We start from the raw sequence: 23,192 nt of genomic DNA, 5'->3' as shown, positions 1-23,192 counted from the left end.
TTATGGGTTTATTCTACAATTAAAAAGAATTGGTTTTCTTCCTCACTCGAACATATGGTTTTTCGTCTTGCAGTTACTTTTGAGCTGACTTTAGACTTATTCACCTATTGTTCACCCAGGTGCATACTGTTATAGCAAACTCTTACGGTTCAGATTGAATTTGAACCGATCTGACGATCACGGATGTCTGATAGTGTTTGAATTTGAATATATTTTATACAAATCCAAATCATTTGAAATTTTAAGTGAATCTACGAAAAATATCAAACAAATTTTTATATGAAATAAATTGACCAAAATAACCCTGAAAATGTTCGGGGGGTATTTTGATCAAAACAATTCACAAATTATTTTTTTTACATTTTTATTAGGTACGTCTTGATGAGAGAAACACACACATAAAATTTCAAATGATTTAGATTTACCGAAAGTAATTATTTAAATCTTTTAGGGATTGCTTTTTAGGGTGTGATCTCTTACGTTCTCAATGACGATAGCTTCTTTTAATTTCTAACTTACAAGTACAGTTCAGATTTGAGCAACACCACTGCATTCCCAAATTGTCATCGATGAAATGGTCTATAGGATCCATGTTGTATGTGCACATGAGTCATGAACTGATTTTTTGGATAAATATGTAGTTTTATTTGTGAATTCATGTTTAGTTATACCTCATGGAGCAAACTCATCAAAAGGCTTCTAGTGCTACTATGACTTAGACATGTGTGTCCTAATGATGTGCGACTTTGTCAATCTAATACTTCGGCTTAAAAAGCTAGTATGGCAAGACACTTATTGTACATTTGATATTTTATAAGCTAATAATTAGATTTTTAACACATATTTATAGGTGATTGTTTACAAAGAAACCATTTATCTTTTGTACATAGAAGTCACAATCATTCTTGTCCTTTAGATTTCAAAATGGGTGGTTGTAAGAGTGTCATTGAATAGACACAAAGTTCCAAAAATGTTTCAAACTTCATGCTCACCCCCAAGCCATCCAATTTGACATCTAATGAATGAGGATTTAAGGGACATGAATGATTGTGGCCTCCATGTATAAAAGATAAATAGTCTCTTTGTAGACAATCCCTATTTATAGATCATGACACATAAATGTAGTATATACAATAGTTGTTCCCCGTGAACTTGACGTAAAATGTCTTGAGTTCAAACCCCTTCTATACGCACCAAATGACTTTTGTTTTTGTGATGCAAATAATAGGATATTGAGAAAAAAGAAAAAGAAAAGGTTAAAAAAAAAGGGGCCAATTTATACTTACAAGTTTATATAAGGTAGTAACTTTTTATAAAAATAAAGTTACATTAATCTACACCATCTATTTTATTTGGATAGTATAGATTTGATGCATCTTTTAAAATAGTATCGAGTACCACAACATTATTTCTATAAATAAGGTTCAAACCTTACACAAACCGCACCCATAACCATAACGAGTTCAACTTAGCTTGTCTCTTTAAAGGCCCAACTTTTACCTTTCTCATGATGGGGATTGCAAACTTTTACTTATGGCCCATAAATAACTTTTTTTTAGAAGTTCATAAACTTGCTAAAAATAAAAGAGGGGGTGATGGGGATTGCAAACTTTTACTTATGGCCCATAAATAACTTTTTTTTAGAAGTTCATAAACTTGCTAAAAATAAAATATGGGGTTTCTATGAGTCCCCATACTCTCACGTGCATGTGATCCCTCTCTAAAATCCATCTTAAATCTCAATTTTTAAAAAGAATCATGATCTAGGCCACGATGAATTTACATATGAAAAACGAAATAAAATTTTAAATTTACAAAAATAGATATTTTTTGCCTTGTTTACTTGGGTGCCTTTTTCAAAAATAAATACTCCTGTGGGGGCATATCACGCATTCACTCCCTCGAGTGGAATCAAGTGGAACCCTGGGTCGGAGTCTTGGAGTAGTTTAAGGACCCATACCCATACCCATCGAGTTTCAGGTCTATCCTGTCAGGTTTTGGGTTTGGTCGGGTCCATTGTCACTCTCACTATGAGCTTTTTTTTTTTTTTCTTATTCTTTACCATCATATACTTAAATTATTGGCAATAAGATCACAAACCGCCGTTAGATTTCAAACTGTCTTATTATCGTGTAATAAATAAAGATCATTATGAATTATTATTGTATACGATCTCTAATATACCTAAACAAATAGAGCTTGAAATATTTTATCTCCAACAATTTACGGGTGCGGGTCGGGTCCAACCTAACTCAAAGCTAGACCCGAATGGGGTTCCGATCCAGGTTTTATTTAGACCCGAGTCCAACCCGCCAGGTCCAAATGTTGGACCCCTACCTAGACTTGTTCAGGTATACCCTACGGTTCCCGAGGTAGGCATGGGTTCATTGCCACCCGTATCAATGATTGGAAACCGGTGGTTAAGAGTTAGACCAATTATCTTTTAGCATAAAAAGGTCATAATAGTACACCCCCAACCCCCGATTTCACATCAAACAAATAGAGATGACTATGACAACTTAAAAAATACGTAAGACTTATTGTACACAATTCCTGGATGGTAAGTCTTTAATAATAAATAATGTGCAATGATCCTATAGGACATTCTCCATTTATATGTGTAGGACTCTAAGGATCACCATTAAATTTAGCATGGATATCTAAAAAAGTTATCACATGGGTGTGAGATTTAATTTTTTTTATAGATCGGTGTCAAATTTAATGGTGATCCTTTAGAATCCTACACACATGGATAGAAAAGGGTCCATAATTTAGCATAAATAATTAAAAGGGTGAGGTTTGTATATGGTTGCCTCTTTATACTAGTAAGTTTCACTGCTTAAATTTATTTAGAGATGCTATTCGGGTGTTGGAAACTTTATAATGGTTTAAAAATCTATTTTTATTCATAGTTATAAAATTTAAATTTTAAAATATGGTATTGATCGAGTATATCAATAATCCAAATAACTTGTTACAAAATGTATTATTTTTGGATTTGAAATTCTTTTTTCTCCTCATTTTCATACATCTCGAGGTCGAGATGATCAACTAGAGGATTCTCCAACATCAATACTTTTGAGGTGCATCTTATATCAATGATGCAAGGTTTCAACCTTAAAAAAACTTTTTGTATAATTAAGAATTACAATATCTTAATATTAATAGGACATGGTTGTATGCAAACCGTGATGCATAGATACGGTGCCTTGCTCTCAGCGCATTAGGGTTTTTATGTCTCTCTAGGGTCATTCCGGTCATAACAGTATCGCCAAGTCCATCTATATAACCATCACTGGCCCTTCAACGATATTCAAACCAATGCTCTCTCCCTCTAATTTTAGGGTTTCTGTCACATTGCATCTCCTCGTTATATCGAACCAGAGGTGGTCTTGGTGCTTCGTTCTGGGGTATCTTGTTCTTGCTCTAGGGTTTCTCCTCAACAATACTTTCATGTTTGACGGATTTCTTAAGGGAAGTTTCAGACGCCATGGTTCCTGTTCTTCCCAAACAATCGACAAGCCAAGGACAACACCCTGTTGAGTCACTCGAAGGTGAGGTCCTGCTCGTTAATGGTTGTTCCATTGGACGTAGGGTTTGTTTTATGGGTTTTACTTTGTCCTCATTTTGAATGTTTGTCCGTGGCTGTTTAGAAAATGGTGGCCCCATCGCCTGCTTTTACGGCAAGTAATGTTTTCATGATGTGTGTTTAGATGAGATGATCTTTTGAATCGATTGGTTTTAAAGCAAATAATCTATTGAATCGTCTGGTTTTAGAGGAGATGATCTTTGGTGTTGGAGCAAGCTGTATTTTTTAATCATCTGGTTTTTGTGCAAATTATATTTCGAGTCATTTGAATCTAAGTCTTGCATCTTAGATATCTCTGTGAATCACCATCTCACTAGTTGATTTGCTGGGGCTTCTTGGCTTAATATCTCTGATTCCCCTGTTTTGGGGATTCATTGTGTATAAATATGTGGTTTCATGGTGATGGCCTCTGAATCATGAGGACCTAAGGCAGTGTTTCTGAATCAGCTAGGTTTGGGGCATCAATGGTGTTACCTAATAATGGGACTTAGTGTAATGGTCTATGTAGAAAATGTTGTTTTAGGGCCATTGTTAAGAGTGTTCTAATGGTACTTATTGAGTTGGTTTTAGGAAATTGAACCCAGGCAGTTGTTCCTCGACCATCTGATTAAGCATATACATTTGGGAAAATGGTCCCCATTTCTCTGGCTTTTAGGGAAATAATTCATAATCCATTTCTCTCTGGCCTCTGTTTTAGAAAAAGGTTCAAATTTTGCTTTCTTGGTTTTTGGTGTGGATATCTGTTTTAGAAAGCGGTTAAAAAACATGATAAATTGTTTTATGACTCTGAAGCATTTTAATCGCTTACAATCATGTAGTTCTGAATTGAATCTCGGGCCGTTGGCTCTCCTGTTTATCTTCTTCAGAAATTTCTTTTTCTGGTCTTCCTCTGTGCTTTTGTTTAATGATTGAACTTCAATTTGAGCTTCTCTAACAAACCATTCTATGACTTGTTACTATCATTATTATTAGTAATAGTATTGGACTTGAGTCCATATTTTATTTCTTCAGTTTGTCATCTTTTTTCTGTCATGTCCCTTTTCCACTATAGTCTACTTGGAAGAGAACATTTCCCACATACACCATTCACTATCAAAACACATTGGTTTGTGTTGGATCCCTTGATGCTTCTTTATTTTCGACTATCAGGAAATAATTTATATAATTATATTCTTATTCAATCTACTTATTGAGCATCATTTACTTTCATATATCTCGTTTTTTTTTTTTTTTTTTTAACTGTTGACATTGTATTAAAGTTAAAAGAGATTACATTATACAAAAAACACACATACTCAGGTGTTGTGCTGACCTCAACAAAAAGAAGAACAAGGATAACCATTTTCACTACTTTCATCCATCTTGTTGTTTACATTGTCCACTGCGTTTGCCGTCATCTACAACAAATGTATCTCTCTTTCTTTGTATGTGTGCATATGTGTGTTCCAGACATAGTCAGGTCGCGACTACTGACACAGTCATTGGTTGGTTGCGGCCGTTACATGTCTGGAAAATAAAAGGAGAGAGGCAAAGCACGAGAGGACATGAGTATTTCATGCCTCTCTGCATCACTTCTCTTGAAGGTGTCCATCGTTGCCCGGTGGTGTCTATATCATGACCACACGAGCTACATCTGGACTCCACACTGCCATTCCTCTTTTTTGTTTTTGTTTTTGACAAGGTTAAATAAGAATAGAACTTGAGACGTAGTGCTATGAAAACCCAGCTGTTACCGCCTTGACCCAAGCTCGATTCCTCATTGTAATTTACGTTCTAAATTTCCTCCAATAGTTGCCTTCCTCTCATGAGTTATCTATTCCCTTTTACCCCAGCATGACTAATTGACGTGGGATTTTATGTACCCCGTGAATAACTTGTCATCACCTTATCGTAAGTAAGATAGTTTTCCTTGGTTTTCCATGTGTTCAGTATCTCCTCTTCATCTAAATTTCATGGTGTAAGATACCATAACATCCATGTCAAAAAATGTTACTTCTGCAAGGCATCTAATTTGACTTTAATTGGTGTTGTTTTTAGTAAACAGTTTATATAAGTTTTCAACCTTAATGTAGAATTAAGGTGCACCTACAAAATCCATTATAAAAGGCTGTTTTGAAGTTGGAAAACCCTTTAATTGATCTTGTCGACATTGAGAATAAACATGAAAAACAAAGATGTAGAGTTTCAAATATTTTGCATCTTCTAACACATTATGTAGACTGTCCATTTTCAAGATTTTTATGTATTTATGGATCTACTTGATTTAAACCATTTTTTGAGTATAAAATTTTATAATTAGATATTTGAATATATTTCCAAGCCATGCTAAGAATTTTTTATACCAAAATTACATCTTATAATACATTTTTGTGGTGCACCTTACTTTGATTGTTTAAGGTTGCAACCTTATGCTAACTACACCCTTGTTTTATATAAAGTGATTATCTAAAAAGATATCATTTATCTTTATTACAAGGTGGTCACAAGTCACAACTATTCCCACTCATTAAATGTCCAGTTGGATGGCTTGGGGTGAATCATGAAGTCCGAGAAATTTTTTTTTTTTGGAACTTCATGTCTATTCAATGACATTTTTACAACCATTCATTTTGAAATATAAGCGAGAAGAATAACTGTATCCTCATTGTACAAAAAAGTAAGTTGTCTCTTTGTAGACAATCTTTTTATACTCGTTGGCATGAACACAATGGTGATCTCTTCAGTCACGGTAACATGGGCGTTTGGACCTCACATTTGCATCTATTTCTGTTTGTTATATTTGGATCTAGTAAATAAGTGCCCCCCATATTTTGGCTCGTTTTTACTGATTTTTCAATTAGTGCCCCAACATTTTCTTGTTTGATGATGATCGCGATTTGAATTCATCATGCCATACATCATTTTGTACCGCATTGGTTTGAAAGATAGTTTGATTTATTATTTTTATTATGTTACAGAGTTTGATTTATTATTTTTATTATGTTACAGAGTCTCTTCTTGATTTTTTTGAGCCTAATGATATATGCTCGTACATTCACTCCATTAGGAGGAATAATTTTTTGAAAAGCAACGTAGTTATATGCACTCGAGATGTTCCTGAAGAAAAGATAAACATCGAAAGATTATATAGAGGTTATTTGATGCGGGAGAATTTTAAGAAACTCAAGCACACCGAAGAAACCTATAGTTTTTTTTCTTAAAATCAGCAAGAACACAAGCACAACAAAGAAACCTATGGTTTTTTTCTTCAGGGAAAGTTCCCGCACAACATAAAAGTTCTATTTTCCCCTTTATCCAACCTTCCATTTTCTTAATGGAGGGCTAAGATTGCCCCAACAACAATGTCATGTCTTTACACTATTTTATTTTTAAACTGTTTTGACACCAAATTTTAGAGGTCGATTCTTCTATTAAACTCGCACTAACAAAAAATATAAAAAAATATTTTCAATAAAATAAAATAACCAAAATACCCCTGAAATTTTCAAAGGGTATTTTGGTTATTATTTTTATCGAAAAATGGTTGTTAATATTTTTTTATAGGTGCGCCCCCAATAAGGAAGATGGTACGTACCAATTTTCATATTCAGAAAAATTGTAATAAAAAAACTAAAAATAAAATACTTGGAGACGTCAAATCTAAGATCAAACGGTGAGTGGCTCTCTTGATGAAAAATGGATGGCTGGATAGGGAGAGGATAGAACTTCTATGTTTTACGGGGACCATAGAAAGCTTTCCCTTTTCTCCATACCCTTTTAAAAACCTAATCTTTTCTCTTTTTTAATTTTTAAAAATCATGTAACATCCCCAATGCCCATACATGTATTATATATTATAATTTAATGTTTTAAATACACAAAATGTTAAAAGAAATAATATATTTGCTCCTTTCTACTCTCTTCCTCGCTATTTGTTATCCTAATCTCTCTCTCACTCTCTCTTAAAAGAGGGTTTGGTTCTATTTTTATATCTAATTATAAAATTTAAAATTTTAAAAATGATTAAAATCAAGTAGATCTATAAACATATGAAATTCTTGAAAATGGACGGTGCAGATAATAAGTTGTAAAATACACTATTTCTGAGACTTGAAGATCTTTTTATTTTTTATGGTCATATGATGAGATGATCAAGGTTTTTCAACATTAAAACTTACCATGGATTTTTTAGGTACATCCATAGGTCTACATTATAAGGTTGTATCGTTATATAAACTTTTTGGTTGGTTTTATGGGTTAGTTCTTCTCTTTCCCTCTTCTCGCTCAAGTTTTTGTTAGGTTTCTCTCTTTAGATTTACTCCATCTGGTTTCATTAAGGTTCCCCCTTTACTCTATTTCCAATGGTTTCAAAATCTTTGTTTTAAAGATCATCGCTCTCTAGGATTCTTCTTCGACTTCCCTCTCGGCCGGTTTCTGTTGGTGGTTTTTGGAGTGTTTGGGTGGGTTTCACTGCTAATTTTGGTGGTTTTCTCCTGAGTTTGTTTCATCACTGGTTTTTCATATACATTTATATCTTGGTTTTGAGGGAGCTTTAGAGTCTTCATCTTGGATTTGAGGGACTCTGTTTTTCCTCGAATTAGGTGATCTTTGGTGGCCATGGATTAAGAGTTTCAGACCAGGGCAAGCAATTTGTTGGGGGACCTCATGGGAAACCAATGAAGAAATCCTTAAAGATCACTTCTAAGCAATGTGGTTAAGTTCTTGATTCACTTATCACTTCAAGCCATGGATTCAGACAAGGGCCCAACACACTCCTGAAGTCGTCCTCTTTTGCTCTCAAACCCATTGGTTGGTGTTGAGCTCTACACTGATAGCAAAAAGTAGAGGTAGAGAGAGAGAGAGAGAGAGAAGAGAGACTATGGAGTTCATAAGGGAACCGTTCTATAGATATTACAGAGAGAGAGGGATGGGGTATTTTTTGTGGGATGGGGTTCAAAAGGAAACCGTTGTAGAGAGAGATGTAGTGTTTTTGTGTGTGTTGGGGGTGGGGAAGCATATAGTGGTTGGGTGGCCACGTGATGGATTCAAAAACCCTTTTTAGGTTTAAAAAAAGAGTGTTTTTTTTAAGAGATGTTGGAAGAGGGGGGTCATATGCCTTTTTAAAGGCGTTTGGTTCCCATAATCCATTTTCAGGCCGGTTACATGATTCTAAATGGATTATTGGTGGGCTTTTGGGTGGGTATTCAGCCCATATATATATATATATATATATGTGTGTGTGTGTGTGTTAGGGTGAGCCTACTAGCTCACAGGAACAAGTAGCTCACAGGAACAAGTGAGTGCAATGGCCTAGTTTGAATTTGCGTCGATCTGACGATCATGGATGTCCGGTAGGTGAACTTTTGAAAAATATCAAAAAAATGTTTTACATAAAATAAATTGATCAAAATACCTTCGAAAAGTTTTGAAAGTATTTTGATCAATTTATTTTTCAAGAATTATTATTTTTTTTATATTTTTATTAGGTGTAGCTTGATGAGAAAAACACACGTTTAAAATTTTAAGTGATTTTAAATTGGTGTAAAAAAAATAAAAATTCAAATACTACCAAACATACGTGTTTGTTAGATTGATTCAGATTCAATTTGGACCACTAAGTTTATATTAGTGGGTTTATTCAAGTTTATATATATATATATATATATATATATATATATATAATGATCTTACAAGAGCTTGCTATACAGCACCCCAAAAAATTATCAATGGATTTTCATTGTTGGATTTTGATTCAAATTTCAATATGGATTTGAATCCCTATTTTAAAAAAAATTACTTTTTAAAAGTAATTCTCTCTTTTCCCTCATTTGTATTCTCCCTCTCGACCCTCTTTCTCATCTCTCTCTCCCCCTCTTGATCCTCTCTCTCTCTCTCTCACTCACCTTTCTCTCTATACCTTTCCTCTCGTTCTCTTCTTCCTGTTGCTAGCCAAATTTCGTTGCCCATTTTTTAAGATGGGCTTGGCAAATTGCTCGCCTTAGTGGATCAAAATCCTAGTCGCATCAATCTTCAAACAATTATTAACAGCTTTTGTCGTTTCCTCTGAGATTTGTACAATGACTATTTCACCGTTTTTTCAACAGTTCTGATTGTCCTAGCCACCATTGTCCCTAAAGTCACTCTTGTAATGGTTTCTAGCAATTGAAAAACCAGTGGTGCTAGATGTATTCTGTTCTCGCTCATCTAACAATAGCACTATTTTGGATATCAAAATTTGGGTTCAAATTGATCTCTCCATTTGTTTTCGTAGCGGTGATTTTTTTAGCATGTAAAACATCACTCTCTTTCAATTCAATTTTTTTGCGGTTTTTATGGCTGATTCCCCAACTGACAAGGCCTTTTATCCTTCGCATGAAAAACAAATTTCCCACCCCTAGTTCTATAAGAACACTCATAGAGGCCTTTTATCCTTCACATGAACACTCATCAAGGCCTTTTATCCTTCACATGAAAAACAAATTTCCCACCCCTAGTTCTATAAGAACACTCATCAGACTTTGGGGTTATATGGTTTTGAGTTTTTGGGCTTGGAATCGGTTTCATGGTTGTCTTCTCCACCATTGAAAGCATTTTTGGGGAGAGGTTTTAGAGTTAGAGGATGAAGATCCATGGCCTTTGAAATGAGCATCATCATCAAATGGGTCCACCACTGAAAGCATTTCTGGGGAGGAATTAGACTTTTGAGTTGGGTTAGAGAATTGAAAATTGCACGTGATGGGATGGGGTTCTATAGGGATGAATGAATGCTTGACGTGATGGGGTTCTATAGGGATGAACGCTTGATGTGATGAGGTGGGGTTCTACAGGGCGTAGCGAGAGGGGGGGTAATGAAGAAGATAGCGATTCTATAGGGCGAACAACATGAAGTAGATAGGGAGAGGGAGGGTAATGAAGAAGAGAGCGAGAGGGGGTAGAGAGAGAACAAGGCATGCAAATTCGGCGAGAAACATGAAGAAAATAGCAACATGAAGAAGATAGCGAGAGGGAACAAGGCATGCAAATTCGGCGAGCAACATGAAGAAACTAGCAACATGAAGAAGATAGCGAGAGGGAGGTTAGAGAGAGAACAAGGCATGCAAATTCGGCGAGCAACATGAAGAAAATACTGAGAGCCAGGGTAGAGAGAAAGGTGAGAGAGAGTACATATTAGGGGGCAGAGTTAATAAAAAAAAACTTTTTTTAAGAGGTGAGGGATTCATATCCCATCTTGAGATTTGGATTGAAATCCAACGGTGTCACATACTACTACTAGGTGTGGTATATATATATATATATATATATATATATATTAAAAATCTTGCTACGAATATATTTTGTAAGTCCAACTTTAAAAACTCTTTTTATAAGAAAAACTATTCTAAAATATTTTTTTCAATTAAAATTTTACAAATAAATTTTTTTTTAAGGCTAAAAAAAATTATTTGGGGAAGTGATGGAGGCATGTTGCCACCTAACCTGCACATGGTTTTGCTCACCCCAACTATCTCTCTAAAAAAACTTCTTTTTTTTTGTAAACTTAAAACGTTTTTTTGAAAACCTAAAGAAAGCCATCAGGGATGGTGTCCATCACTTGGCCACGCAACCACCACATGCTTCCCCGAAACCCACATGTTGGCAGCCCTAACAACAATACAAGGCAGGGCAGGGAAGAAACACAAACAGGAGTCCAAATCGAGCTCAATGGGGTAGCTTTCATGGGCATGGCCACTATGAACCAGAATTTCAAAGGAAAGAGTCGTGTTCTTCATGTCCAAGAGCCCAAGCCATTGAGGAAAGAATGCAAAATCGAGAGAGAGAAAAAACCGAAGACTGATTTTAGTTCTAGGGCCAATCAAGAAGAACAATGGTGGGCTGCTGGTTTTGTTGGCTTTCAGCAAAGAGTCAACTGGAAATGGCAGGTTCCTCAAGCAAAGATTCACTCAAAAAGACTAAGAACCACATCAGATGGGGTAGTCCAAAAGAAGATGCAGTAATATTAGAGTGAAGATGGACATAAAGCACTGATGAAGATGAAGAGGACTGTGTGAACGTACTTGTGAAAGTCTTTTTCCTGTTGTTTATAGAATGGTGTATATAGGATAGAATAGGGTGGGAGTACCATTTAATGGATAGTAACCGAAGGCTGATTGCACAGATAGTGAAATCGAATATGGAGATGAAGAAAATTCAGAGGATAGGTCAGTGGCCTATTCGGGTGAAGTTGAGGTTTGTGAAGATGATGGGTCAATGTGAGTATTTGGGTAAAGTGGAGAACGTGGAAGATGAAGACTATTGGTTGTAAATGTACTTGTGAAAAACTTTATGATTTTTGAATGGTCTATACATGATAGGAAAGGGTGGGAATACCGTGATGGATATCAATGCTTGCACAGATAGTGAAATAGAAACCCAAACTATAGTTTTTTACTATAAAAATAATGAAATTGGCAAATGTGACGCAATGCAGCTATGTATTATACAGCACAGCATGAGAGAGAGAGAGAGATTGAGATTGAGATTTCAAAGTGCTTGTCACATTTTTTAACTGTGTATGATGAGAATACTGTTCATCTTTACATGACCATGATTGGAAATAATACGAACATATCACGTCATGTTATCTTATTGCCTTCATTGATCTTTGCTCTGTTGGCTAATACCCTCAAAGCTTTCAATGATCCAGTCCACAATCAAATGATCCGTCTAGTAGAAAAGCTCAACTTGGACTTGAGATCGATGTTTCACATCAGAATTGATTTATTCTATATATTTTTCTTCTTCTTTTTGCCATTTTGTTGTAAACATTAAACTTCACAATCCAAAGAACAGATCTCTCTGGGCTGAAGAAATTAATTGTACAAAAACTTGAAGATTAAGGGCCTTTGTGAGCTCATGTATTGTCTAAACATGCTGATTTGATCCACTGCCATATTACCATGATCGGAATGCTCAAAGTCTTCGCCTATATACATTCCCATATACATTCCCTCCCAAAATTGAACTTATACCAATTCCTAATTCATCCTAACCTTGATGAGCCATGAACCTTCCTAATTCATCCTAACCTTGATGAGCCATGAACCTTCCTAATTCATCCTAACCTTGATGAACCATGAACCTTCCTAATTCATCCTAACCTTGATGAACCATGAACCTTCCTAATTCATCCTAACCTTGATGAACCATGAACCTCTTGGCTCTCACATAAGCAAAACTCAAGTACCTCCTAAACCTCACAACATTGATGTTCACATCCTGTCTCTCCAAGTATATGTTCTTGGTATTAAACCAACCCTTCTTCACAACTGATCTTGGGTCCTTCAAAATCAAATCATCTCTTTCATACTTGTTTACCAAACTACTCTCACCAACGGTAATTTTATACCCAAGATAATCAAGCCCTAGTCTCCTAGCTGGTTCACCATAATATTCCTCAGAGGCCCAGTCAGTCCCTAATGGAACCACTTGAATGAACACAGAGCCAGGCCTCATGAACAAGAATTGGGTCAAGGCGGCACCATGAACCCCAACCATAGCATGGCTCTGGTTAAGCACTGCATAAGCCTTTCTAAGCTCGGTGGTTCTAGTGGGCTTGAACAATTCCACATCAAACCCAGTTTCCTCCATGGTCTTGACCACCTCATCTTGGTTCAAGATGGTCCGGGTGCCCTCTCGAACTATCAAGACAAGGCGTGGCCGACTAGGCTTTGGTGGTGGTGGAACGTAGTAGTGAGGAGTGTATGATTCATTAAGGAGACGACTAAAATGATATATCGACTGTTGTTTAGGTGTAAGTGCAGGGTCCACAAGGAGCTCCCCATGGATTAGAAGGCCAAATGTGGCTGAAGGGAAACAGTGGGTCCGGGTCTCGTTATCTAGGTTAAGTACTTGGTGGGGTGTTATGTGGATGAGAAGATCAGCATACTTTGTAAGCCACCAATTATGGAAGTTAGTGATAACCAAGATGGGTGGTTCTGGGAGGTGAAGAGAAGTTACGAAGAGGGGGATAATACCATCATTGAAGTCATGGTAGAGGTTGCCTGTGTAGCCGCCAGTGCTGAATACGAGTGCGGGGGCCTCATGCTCAACTTCACAATTGAGGGGCATTTTTGGGGTTTTGGTGGTGATAGTGAGCTCATTGACTGCGGCAATTACATCTTTTTCCCACTTGCGGGGGTATGGATGTAATTTTTCAGTGGAATTTGGGACATTCGGGGAATCCACGAAGAAGATGCTGGAGTTTTGATGCAGGATGGTCTGGGCATACACTGAGCATATGTCGGATCGAGGATGTGTTCGGTCACAGGCAATGGTTTGGTATGGCGAGGAAGGCTTAGGAAGGCCAAAGTTCTCTCTTTCTCCTGCAAATGTAAACAATAAGAGCTTTTGGTTAAGGCTTTTCCTTCAAAAACATTACCATGTTCACTATAAGAGAAGTAAGATACACAAAGATCACAAAAATAAAAGAACGAGCTGGAGTGAAAACATAAGAAGGGACAGAATATTAAATGCTTAGAAGTTTCTTTATAAGAAATATTCAAAAGCTTCCATTTAAAAAAGATCCCTATAACATTTTGTTTTATGGTGGCAGGAGGCAACATTTCATCAAACGTAAATATGGCAAAATGTCCCATGACTTTGATGCTGAAATTGTGCACCCAATAATAGCTGCCAATTGACATTGAACCTTACCAATAGAAAACTAAGGAAGAAGATTCTATAAGCCCAAGGGCTTATGCTACAGATCATAATCCTGAGGGCCAAAATATCAGGATTTATGTTTTGATGAATTTTGCAAAACACATTTTATTTGAAAGTAATCAGCTTCAAAAAGAAAAGCGTAACTGTGAGTTCTTGAAGGCCTAGATTCACCATCCATTTTTTCACTAATAAGACTAACTCATTTTGGACCATATTTTTTATGCGAGTTCTTTTTTTATTTTGGGAAATTTATTATAATACCCATGAGAGATGCACTATTTAGCATCTTACACTTTTGACATTTTTGGTACTATCATGTGGTTTTTTATGGGGGTATTTGGAAACCAAATCAGACAATATGGGTACAATGTTAAATTCATCACATGGGCATTTTGATAATTTTGCCTTTTGTTTTTCATTGCTAGTATGAAATTAGCATGAATGCAAATTTTGGGATCTGAAAAACAACCCTAGATCCAATGGGGCTCATATAACAACATATGTCCACGGGCTTATATAATCTTCCTCCAAAAACAAAATGACAACGATACTATGAATAAGATGTAATTTTATATCAAGGTTTGATATTCTACAAGGACTTTCCAACTTGATGAGGTTCTCATAATGCAATATATCCCTACAAGATAGTTTCTTTATGGTGGTGGGTAGCAATATCTTCATGGAAATCCAATATGGAGAAATGACCGATGAGGATAATGTTAGAAATTGTGTACCCCACAACATTAACTCAAGGACTGCTACCAAACACTGCAACTAAGTTATAGGGTAAGAGGCAAGTTTGTGGTAAGGTTGGAAAGTCTTTAATTGACTGCTTACTCTGCAACTAAGTTATTGGATGTTAGCTAAGTTTGTGTTAAGGTTGAAGAGTCTTTAACTGCTTCTCCTGGACCAGGCACTTCCCCATTTTACCATATTGATTGTTGTGTGTTCAGGTTTGCATGTGGTACATCTTTGTCAACAGGTCTTATCAATTGTTAGACAGTTCATTTATGGTCAAGACAAAGCACATGTAATAAATGTGCACTCTCTCTCTCTCTCTCTTTCGGGCTTAGAATGGGTTGTTCGAATCCATTGGGATCCAGATTCAGATTTGAAAAGTTTACATAGGATCTGGATTTGGATTTGGGCCTGATCAGATCCATAATATTTCGATCTGGATCTGGAGCTGAAAAGTATACATGGGATCCAAACCTGATCAGACCCCAAAAAAAATTTTATATATTATTTTTTATCCGTAAAATAATCTATAACAAATCAATATCGTTTAATGTATATTTATATATAAAATAATATATATCATTTTAATAACGGGATCGGATCTAGATTAGATCCACCTATACCCAGATCCGATCCGAATTACTATTCAAATCCAAATTTCGGATGCATACCCGAATCCAGATAAGAGTCCAAAATTTGGGTTTCAGATCCAAACTGGGTGAATTCTCAGCCCCACACAACAAATAATTCATTTATAGTCACAAAGTAGGACATTCAACGCTATTAAAGTCTGTCTCTCTCTAACGTGCTGCTACTTTGAAGTAAGTTCCTGTTTAACTACCTATCAGAAAAACAAGTTTCTGCAACTACCATGTTCATAAGATATGGGGAGCATGGAAAGCAAAAGCTGCCAAAAGGTCGAGGAACACTTTGAAAAGTATGTCAGATTCCTTATCTAAAAAAGTCAGAAACTAACCATACTTTTGAAATGGAAGAATAAACCACTTTTATATCATTTCAAGGAAACAATTTGCTAATTATTCTTATATCCATTATAAGGAAACAATTTAATTAGGAAAACTAGAAAAGCAACCACCACTAAAAGCGCAAGAGAGAGTTCTCCTTTGATAAGAAAAATGACAAAAAACTTCTAAAATGCTAATGCTATCTATGTTTTTTCATGTCAAAGGTGATAAACTCCTCAAGCTGGTTAGATGTAAAATCGGACAACTAGGTTGTGTCATTCCACCACACAAAATTTCTAAAATTTTTTTTTCACACTTCGAGTGTGGTCAGCCGCCTGATTTCACATTTAATTGCTGGAGATGATTTTGACCTTTTTGTACCAAAGGTGAATGGTTTTATTGCATACTTTTCCTTGTGTTTATATTTGGAATGTATGTTTTATATCACATTTGAAGCAAAAATATTGCTGAGATTTGGTCAAACCTGGACTTTTCTATAGTATCTTGCTGAAAATTGGAGAGGATATTGACCCACAATTGGGTACTTTTTGGAAGAAATTCATCCAAAATTTCACCACTAATATTAAAAAAATTGCAATCAGAAACCTGAAATTTATTAGAAATTTGAGCATTTATTAACAATTTAGAATTTGCAATTGTGACAGGCAAAAAAAGGAGAAGTACATCTACAGTCATGAGAAGAAATGGGAAATGTAGTTGGAAAACACATGGATTGACAAATCTTGAGGAAGAACCCAATGCAATGAACAAATTTACAAATTTTATGAGACTATTAAACATGGATTGACTGAAAAAGCCTTCCTTGCATGAAATACAGCAAAAACACAATAAATCACCCACAAACATGAACAACTATCTCTTCGCTTAAAGGTAAACCATAATTCAAAAGCCATACCTTCATTTTCAAACCGTGGGGGAAAGTTGAATGTCATTAACAAAGCAGCTCGATGCATCAGGAATAACAAAATACCAGCACAGAAAGATAATATCACCAATCGCATCGAAGGTCTTCTCTTCATGGTTACCAGAATGTACCCTAAATGTTCTTTAGAGATGAGGGGATTCAAATCCAAAACCCCATGAATCTACAAACAAAAAATTGATCAAAACATTGTGCTTAAAAAGAGCAGAGACTCAATTAATGGCTCTGTTACTGCTCATGCTACTTGGAAACGAAGATACATTAAAATACAGAGGAAATAATGAATGACAATAAAATAATGAGCAAAAACCAAGGCGAACGGCAGTACTATATATCTCGAATGAATATGAGTAAAGAGCAGGGATACAAATTAAACAAAGCTTCAAAGTATTACAAGAACATGATGGATGTAAAACTTTTATTCAAGTAGTTCAGAATCTAATAGATGCTCTGGGTTCTGAGACACAAAACTACTGAGGCAAATAAGATTATCAGTGTCCCAATGGATAGTGGTTAATTGATCGGGGATACAGGTAAAAGGAAAGCCTCAATAGAAGACATAAAAAGAGCTTGCGGGAGACGTTGTTAGTGGAGCAACATGAAAATAATGATCCTGATTAAGTACTCAAAAAAGGCAGGAGTTTATTTAGTTTCTGCTACTTGAAATTACTTAGGAAACAACAAGAGATTATTGCTACTTGAAAAACATGGAGGAAACACTAAAATAATGACTAAATATCAGGACAAGCATACCATTCATTGTTCAAGAATTTAAAGATAAACACTACTGATAAATAAATTTAAAAAAAAGAGTTTAAGGATCAAATATGCAAGAAGTAAAGATATAACATGGAATTTTTTGGGTGAATAAAGTGAATAAAGTTATAACATGTGGGAAAAGGAGAAAACAATTCAGATTTTTGATTGATCGAAGAGTAAGTAGAATTGTAACATTATCACTTCGAAATACTGGGAAGCACAGAATTCCATGGGAAATACAAAGGAGCATAAAGCTTTGGTATTTTAGGAGTTAAAATGCAAAAACTCCAAGATGAAGAAAATGAAGAGGAAAAAGGTTCTCAATTGTCCATATTCAACATTGCAATGATATAAGAGGCAAAAAATACCAATTATACATCAAAAAACAAAAGCTTTAACACAAAGAGAACAAGGTTAAAAGGAAATTTTGTTTAGGGTTTACCAATCCTATAGTGGATTAGAGGGAAACTAAACAGATGCTCCAAAACGTGGCGACCAAGGGCTGAGATGTTCTTTGAAGAAACAGAGGGCTCAGATTCAATGGCAACTGACCAGTGAAACAAACAGAACAGATGCTTTGATAAAGTTTAGATGAATAATAAACAAATATGGATTTCATCAGTCTTAATTGGATAAGAAATGAGGAGATCAGTGGTACAGGAGAAAAAAAAACTTCAGTAATTACCAATAAAAAAAAAGGGCTTCAATAATTGCAAAAGACAGTACAAAGAGAGTTTCCTGGTTCAGATAAAAAAAGAATTGTTTTTGCATTAAAAAATATGTAAAAGAACTGCAAAAGAAAGCACCACCTGGTTCTAGCTTCTTCTTTTTTGTTCTTCATGTTCTCTGATGAACTAGAACTGAAGAAAGAAACCCAGTGATCCAGGTACTAAATAACTCTTCAAGAACTGGTAAAAAAGGAAGAAGAGTCCTACTACTTCAGATTAAGCTTGGCGTGGTCCATTTTACCAGTATTTTCATGGATTAACAGTAAAGGAAACACTTCCAGCCAAAGGAGCCTTAAGGCGTTGGAAATGGATTGTAAAAGGAAACTTCTGGTGTAAAACAAGCACCATTATATGATACAAATGGTAAAAATGGAGGCTCAACAGTGTTTATCAACTAAAAAAAAGTTGAGCTCAGATTAAGCTTAGTCTAGTTCATATCTACCATTCCTTCAATAACCAAAAACAATTAAAGACCATTAATCCTGGTTAAAGAAAAAGGAAGAATATAAGTATGTTTAAACTAACTTTGATCATGATGTAAAAACGGAGGTTTAACAGAGTAATATTAGCTCAAAGAGAAGCTTCCTCTGGTTCAACAATTGCTCTTCCTTTAATACATTAACAGTGAAAAGAAGGCCACTCATTCAAGTAAAGAAAACAGAGAACATAGACAAATAGAAGAGAGAAAAGATGCTTACTGGTTCATACCAAGCCCCGGAGCATTAATGGCCATTTAAGTGCACCGTAACTACTTTCTCTCTCTAAAATGAAGCCAACAAAAAATAACGCTCTCTCTAAAAGGGCGCAAAAGCAACCTTCTCTCTCTCTAAAAAAAGGGCAAGACTGCAAAAGCAGAGGGGAGAAAAGAACCTTGGGTCAATATTCAAACTAAGCACTATAGTGGAATGAATATCGCCATATAAGGGCACTAAAATCAATTTCTCTCTCTAAAAGGGAGCAAAAAAACATCCCCTCTTTAAAAAAAGGAGCAAAAGAAACTCTCTCTCTACAAAAAGGAACAAAAAGAGGCCCCACTGGAAGCAATTAATGACTATGAAATAGAGCATACAAGGGTTCACTTCAAACTGAGCTCTATAGAGGTGTAAAAATGGCCGTTTAGGGCCACTGTAACTACTTTCTCTCTCTAAATTGGAGCAAAATCAATCCTCTCTCTCTCTAAAATTGGAGCAAAAGGAACTCGCTCTTAAAGGAGCAAAGAGACTCATTGAAGCAATCGATGAGGAAAAAGTTTTATAAGCTGACAATTTTATACTGTCCAAGGTTGTTTGGACATTAGAAAGCCCTTTAATTCATCAATTCCACTTCGATATGTACAATTATTAAAGAAAAATTGAATTTAAAGTATTAATTATAGTACATATTGTCACACATTATTTATATAGAGCCTAGGCTCTAAACCATAAAATTAAAGCCTACATCTTGTAACGTATTTTTGGATCGTTAATTTTCAAGATCTTCAATATTTCATAGATATGCTCATTCTGCACTATTTTTTAAACATTAAATTTTATAACTAAAGATGAAAATATAATTTAATGCTACCACAAAACTTTCAAATATTGAAACCATATTTTTCAACACTATTTAAAGTTGGGCTCTAATTTGATTGTTTAGAGCTTCAGCTTTATACAAACCACACCCTTATCTAGATTGTCCATTGTCAGATATTTAAAAAGATGTCAATATTTTTGGAGCTTTCAATTTTATAATATGGGTGAAAAATACATTTTAGGGCAATCCGTTTGGGCACCTGAATAACAAAATTCGGGGACACACCTTACCGTGATTGTATAAGGTTGACACCTTATACAAACGGATCTCACCCCTAGAATAAGCTTGGGTTCAAAGTTCAAACTAAGCTCTCTACAATTGAGTAAAGGGTGCGGTTTTTATAAAGTTGCAATTTTAAACAATCCAATTAAAGCGCACTTCTAAAATTTATTTTAATATATAATTTTGGTGTAAATAATTATTAAGATTATCTTAAAATCTATTTTTATATCTAATTATAAAATTTTAAACTCAAAAAATGGTTAAAATGAAGTAGATCTATAAGCATATGAAAATATTGAAAATGGGCCGTCTAGATAATGTGTTGTAAGATGCACTATTTTTGGGACTCAGTCTTTTTTTTTTTTCTTTTTCATATTCACACGTCTCAATGTCGAGATGATCACTTAGATGGTTTTTCAGCATTAAAACAACGTTTTCCGATGGATTTTTGAGGTGTAAATATAATTCTACATTTTAAAAGTGCAATCTTATATAAACTTTTTACTTGAGTAAAAATGGCAATTTTAAGGGGCTATAAAAAAACTTTGTTTTATGCAGGCTGGACCGCATTCGTACAGTATACGGTCGAGAGGTATAGAGCATCTTGGATGCAAATAGGTGGTCTATCGAAAAACAATTGTAACTAACCATTTAATTATTTTTTTAATATAATTATTATTTTTATTTTTAAAAATTTATTTATTTTTTTTATTATATAAAAATCCATCTCAAAAATAAATTTATTAAAAAGCCCACATTCTTATACTAACCGCGTCCAAATGGTAATTAAAAAAGATATAAAAACTTTCTCTCTCTAAAAAATACAATCTCTCTCTATAAAAGAGTAAGGAAACCCGCCCAAATTAAACTCTACAGTGGAGTAAAAATGGCACTTTTTCTCTCGAAAATTGAGCAGATAACCTTCTGTCTCTCTCTAAAAAAAGAATCGAAATTAAGTTTTATCTCTCTAGAGAAAGAAAGGTAAATTGATAACGAAGACTAGAAGAATTTTTTTGTTTGAAAATAGGAAAAATAAGAACAGAAGAATTTTTTAGTTTGAAATTACAAGCGCAAAAGTCGGGACGCGGGCCGGCGTCCGTATCGGGATATCGGCAGCATGGTGACACGTGTCAAAGTTATTTGACTGGATAGCCACGTTCGATTATCTGACGTGGTGGGCGTCCGCCTAGTTTACCGAGCGCGAAGTCCGCCGAAACGTGAAAGTAACGGCCGTTATATTGGGAGTGGGCCCAATGTCTTATTAATTAGGCTCTTGATTGTGAAAAGAAAGTTTACATAAAGAGGCTACCTTATCATATAGAACTACGGATGCTCCTTACGGATCCATCGGAAAAAGGTGTTTTAATGTTGAAAACCTATTTGATTGATCATCTCGACATCGAGACGTATGATTATAAAAAATAAAAAGATTTTAAGTTTCAAAAATAATACATTTTGTAACATGTTATTTACACCATCCATTTTCAAGATTTTCATATGTTTATATATCTACTTGATGTTAACTATTTTTTAAATTTAAAATTTTATAATTAGATATAAAAATAGAATTTGAGATAATCCTAATAATATTTTACATCAAAATTATATACCATAATAAAATTTGAAGGGCACCATACCTCTATACTTATGGAGGCGTCCGTATGCCAACTACACCCTTGTGAAAAAGTTAAGTATAGAAGGAGACCTTTTACATTTTGTACAAGAGATATTAATCTTGACCATTTTATGTGAAATTGAGTAGCTACAATTATTCTATTGACCAAACTTCAACTTCAAAAAACATTTTTTCGAACTTTGTGACACATCCTTTTCGATGATTTTCCGATCTAGATAATATATTGTAAGATATTGTGATGATCAATTTGATATTTTTCTACCATCAAAACAACATTTTCGAAAAGATTTTAGAGATGTACCACCTTATATAAACATCTCCATTTGAAAATATCTGCTATAGTGTTGCTATTTAACGACAGATCCTCCCAAAGTCGATTTCACAATATACTAATTCCAGGAGTGGCATCTCCAAAGACGCCCATTTTTAGGGAACAAAACAGGCTTAAGTTAACATACATTTCTTAATTTTATAGAATGGGATTAGGACAACCCACTTTCGTTTTTCTTTTCCTGCCCTTATTAAAACTTTGGGGTTAAAAACAAGTCGAGATAGGCAAAACTTCTGTTATTTGCATAAATAGACATTATAAAATTGTCCCCTTTACCTATGGCATATATGATAGGGGCATATGAGTGATTAGGGTACAGACTTATTGATGAAGATGAATTTTATTCCTACACTTTGAATTGATGGATGCTAATTTTATGAGCATTGTGTCTAATAGGAAACAACATAGACAACCTTTCAAGGCCGGGATGCATACAAGCAAGTACAAACTTGATTACATTCACTCAGATGTATAGGGCCCTTCACTAACTGCATCTTATGGCGGTACATTATATTTTGTTTCATTTGTTGATGATTTCTCAAGAGAGGTATGGATCAAAACTCTGAAGTCCAAAAATTATGTGTTTTGTGCATCCAAGAATTTTAAAGCCGGAGTTGAAAAATCTACGAGTCATCACATTAAAGTTCTTCGGATCGATAATAGTGGAGAGTTTATATCAAAGGAGTTCGAAAATTTTTGTAAGGCCGAGGGAATTACTAGGGTATTACACAAATGCCTACAATACTCAAAAAAATGGTGTGGCCGAAAGGATGAATCACACTTTGATGGAGCGTACGAGATGCATATTAAGCAATACCGGCCTAGAACAAGAATTATGAGCGGAAGTCATATCAATGGCTTGTTATCTTATCAACCGATCACCTTCGATAGCATTGGGAAGTAAAACTCTTAATGAGGTGTGGTATGGAACTCCAAGTAACTACTTCTACTTAAAAAATTTTAGTTGTGATGTATATACACTTATTCCAAGTTGCCAAAAGAACAAATTGAATCCAATGTCAAAGAAGT

The 23,192-nt window shown here is 35.0% G+C and overlaps 1 protein-coding gene and 1 long non-coding RNA gene across 7 annotated transcripts; one reads left to right on the top strand and one right to left on the bottom strand.

Annotated features, from left to right (window-relative positions):
• Positions 1-3,188: 3,188 nt before the first annotated feature.
• LOC110006644 (uncharacterized) lies at positions 3,189-8,656 on the top strand. The gene is made up of 2 exons (XR_002279729.2): positions 3,189-3,554; positions 8,170-8,656. It is a non-coding gene; the product is annotated as an uncharacterized LOC110006644 (long non-coding RNA).
• A 3,430-nt stretch (positions 8,657-12,086) lies between these two features.
• Positions 12,087-19,706, bottom strand: LOC18426991 (xylan glycosyltransferase MUCI21). 6 transcript variants are annotated; one of them, XM_088850396.1, is made up of 4 exons: positions 19,101-19,293; positions 18,117-18,221; positions 16,889-17,078; positions 12,087-13,929 (listed from the first exon to the last, which is right to left on the bottom strand). In XM_088850396.1, the coding sequence occupies exons 3-4, from the start codon at positions 17,010-17,012 to the stop codon at positions 12,737-12,739; spliced, it is 1,317 nt and encodes a 438-aa protein (XP_088706522.1). In that variant the 5' UTR covers positions 17,013-17,078; positions 18,117-18,221; positions 19,101-19,293; the 3' UTR covers positions 12,087-12,736. The 6 variants fall into 6 exon arrangements, with proteins under 6 accessions (XP_088706522.1, XP_020518436.1, XP_020518433.1 ...); XM_020662777.2 differs by lacking the exon at positions 19,101-19,293 and adding an exon at positions 18,484-18,754; XM_020662774.2 differs by lacking the exon at positions 18,117-18,221 and having other exon boundaries at positions 19,101-19,706.
• Positions 19,707-23,192: the final 3,486 nt, after the last annotated feature.

The sequence above is a fragment of the Amborella trichopoda genome, chromosome 10 (assembly GCF_054954075.1).
Source record: "Amborella trichopoda isolate Santa Cruz 75 chromosome 10, AtrichopodaSantaCruz75HAP2 v2.0, whole genome shotgun sequence".
NCBI classification, from domain to species: Eukaryota; Viridiplantae; Streptophyta; class Magnoliopsida; order Amborellales; family Amborellaceae; genus Amborella; species Amborella trichopoda.
The sequence above is the reverse complement of the archived record's forward strand: the minus strand, read 5'-3'. Positions and strand labels throughout refer to the sequence as shown.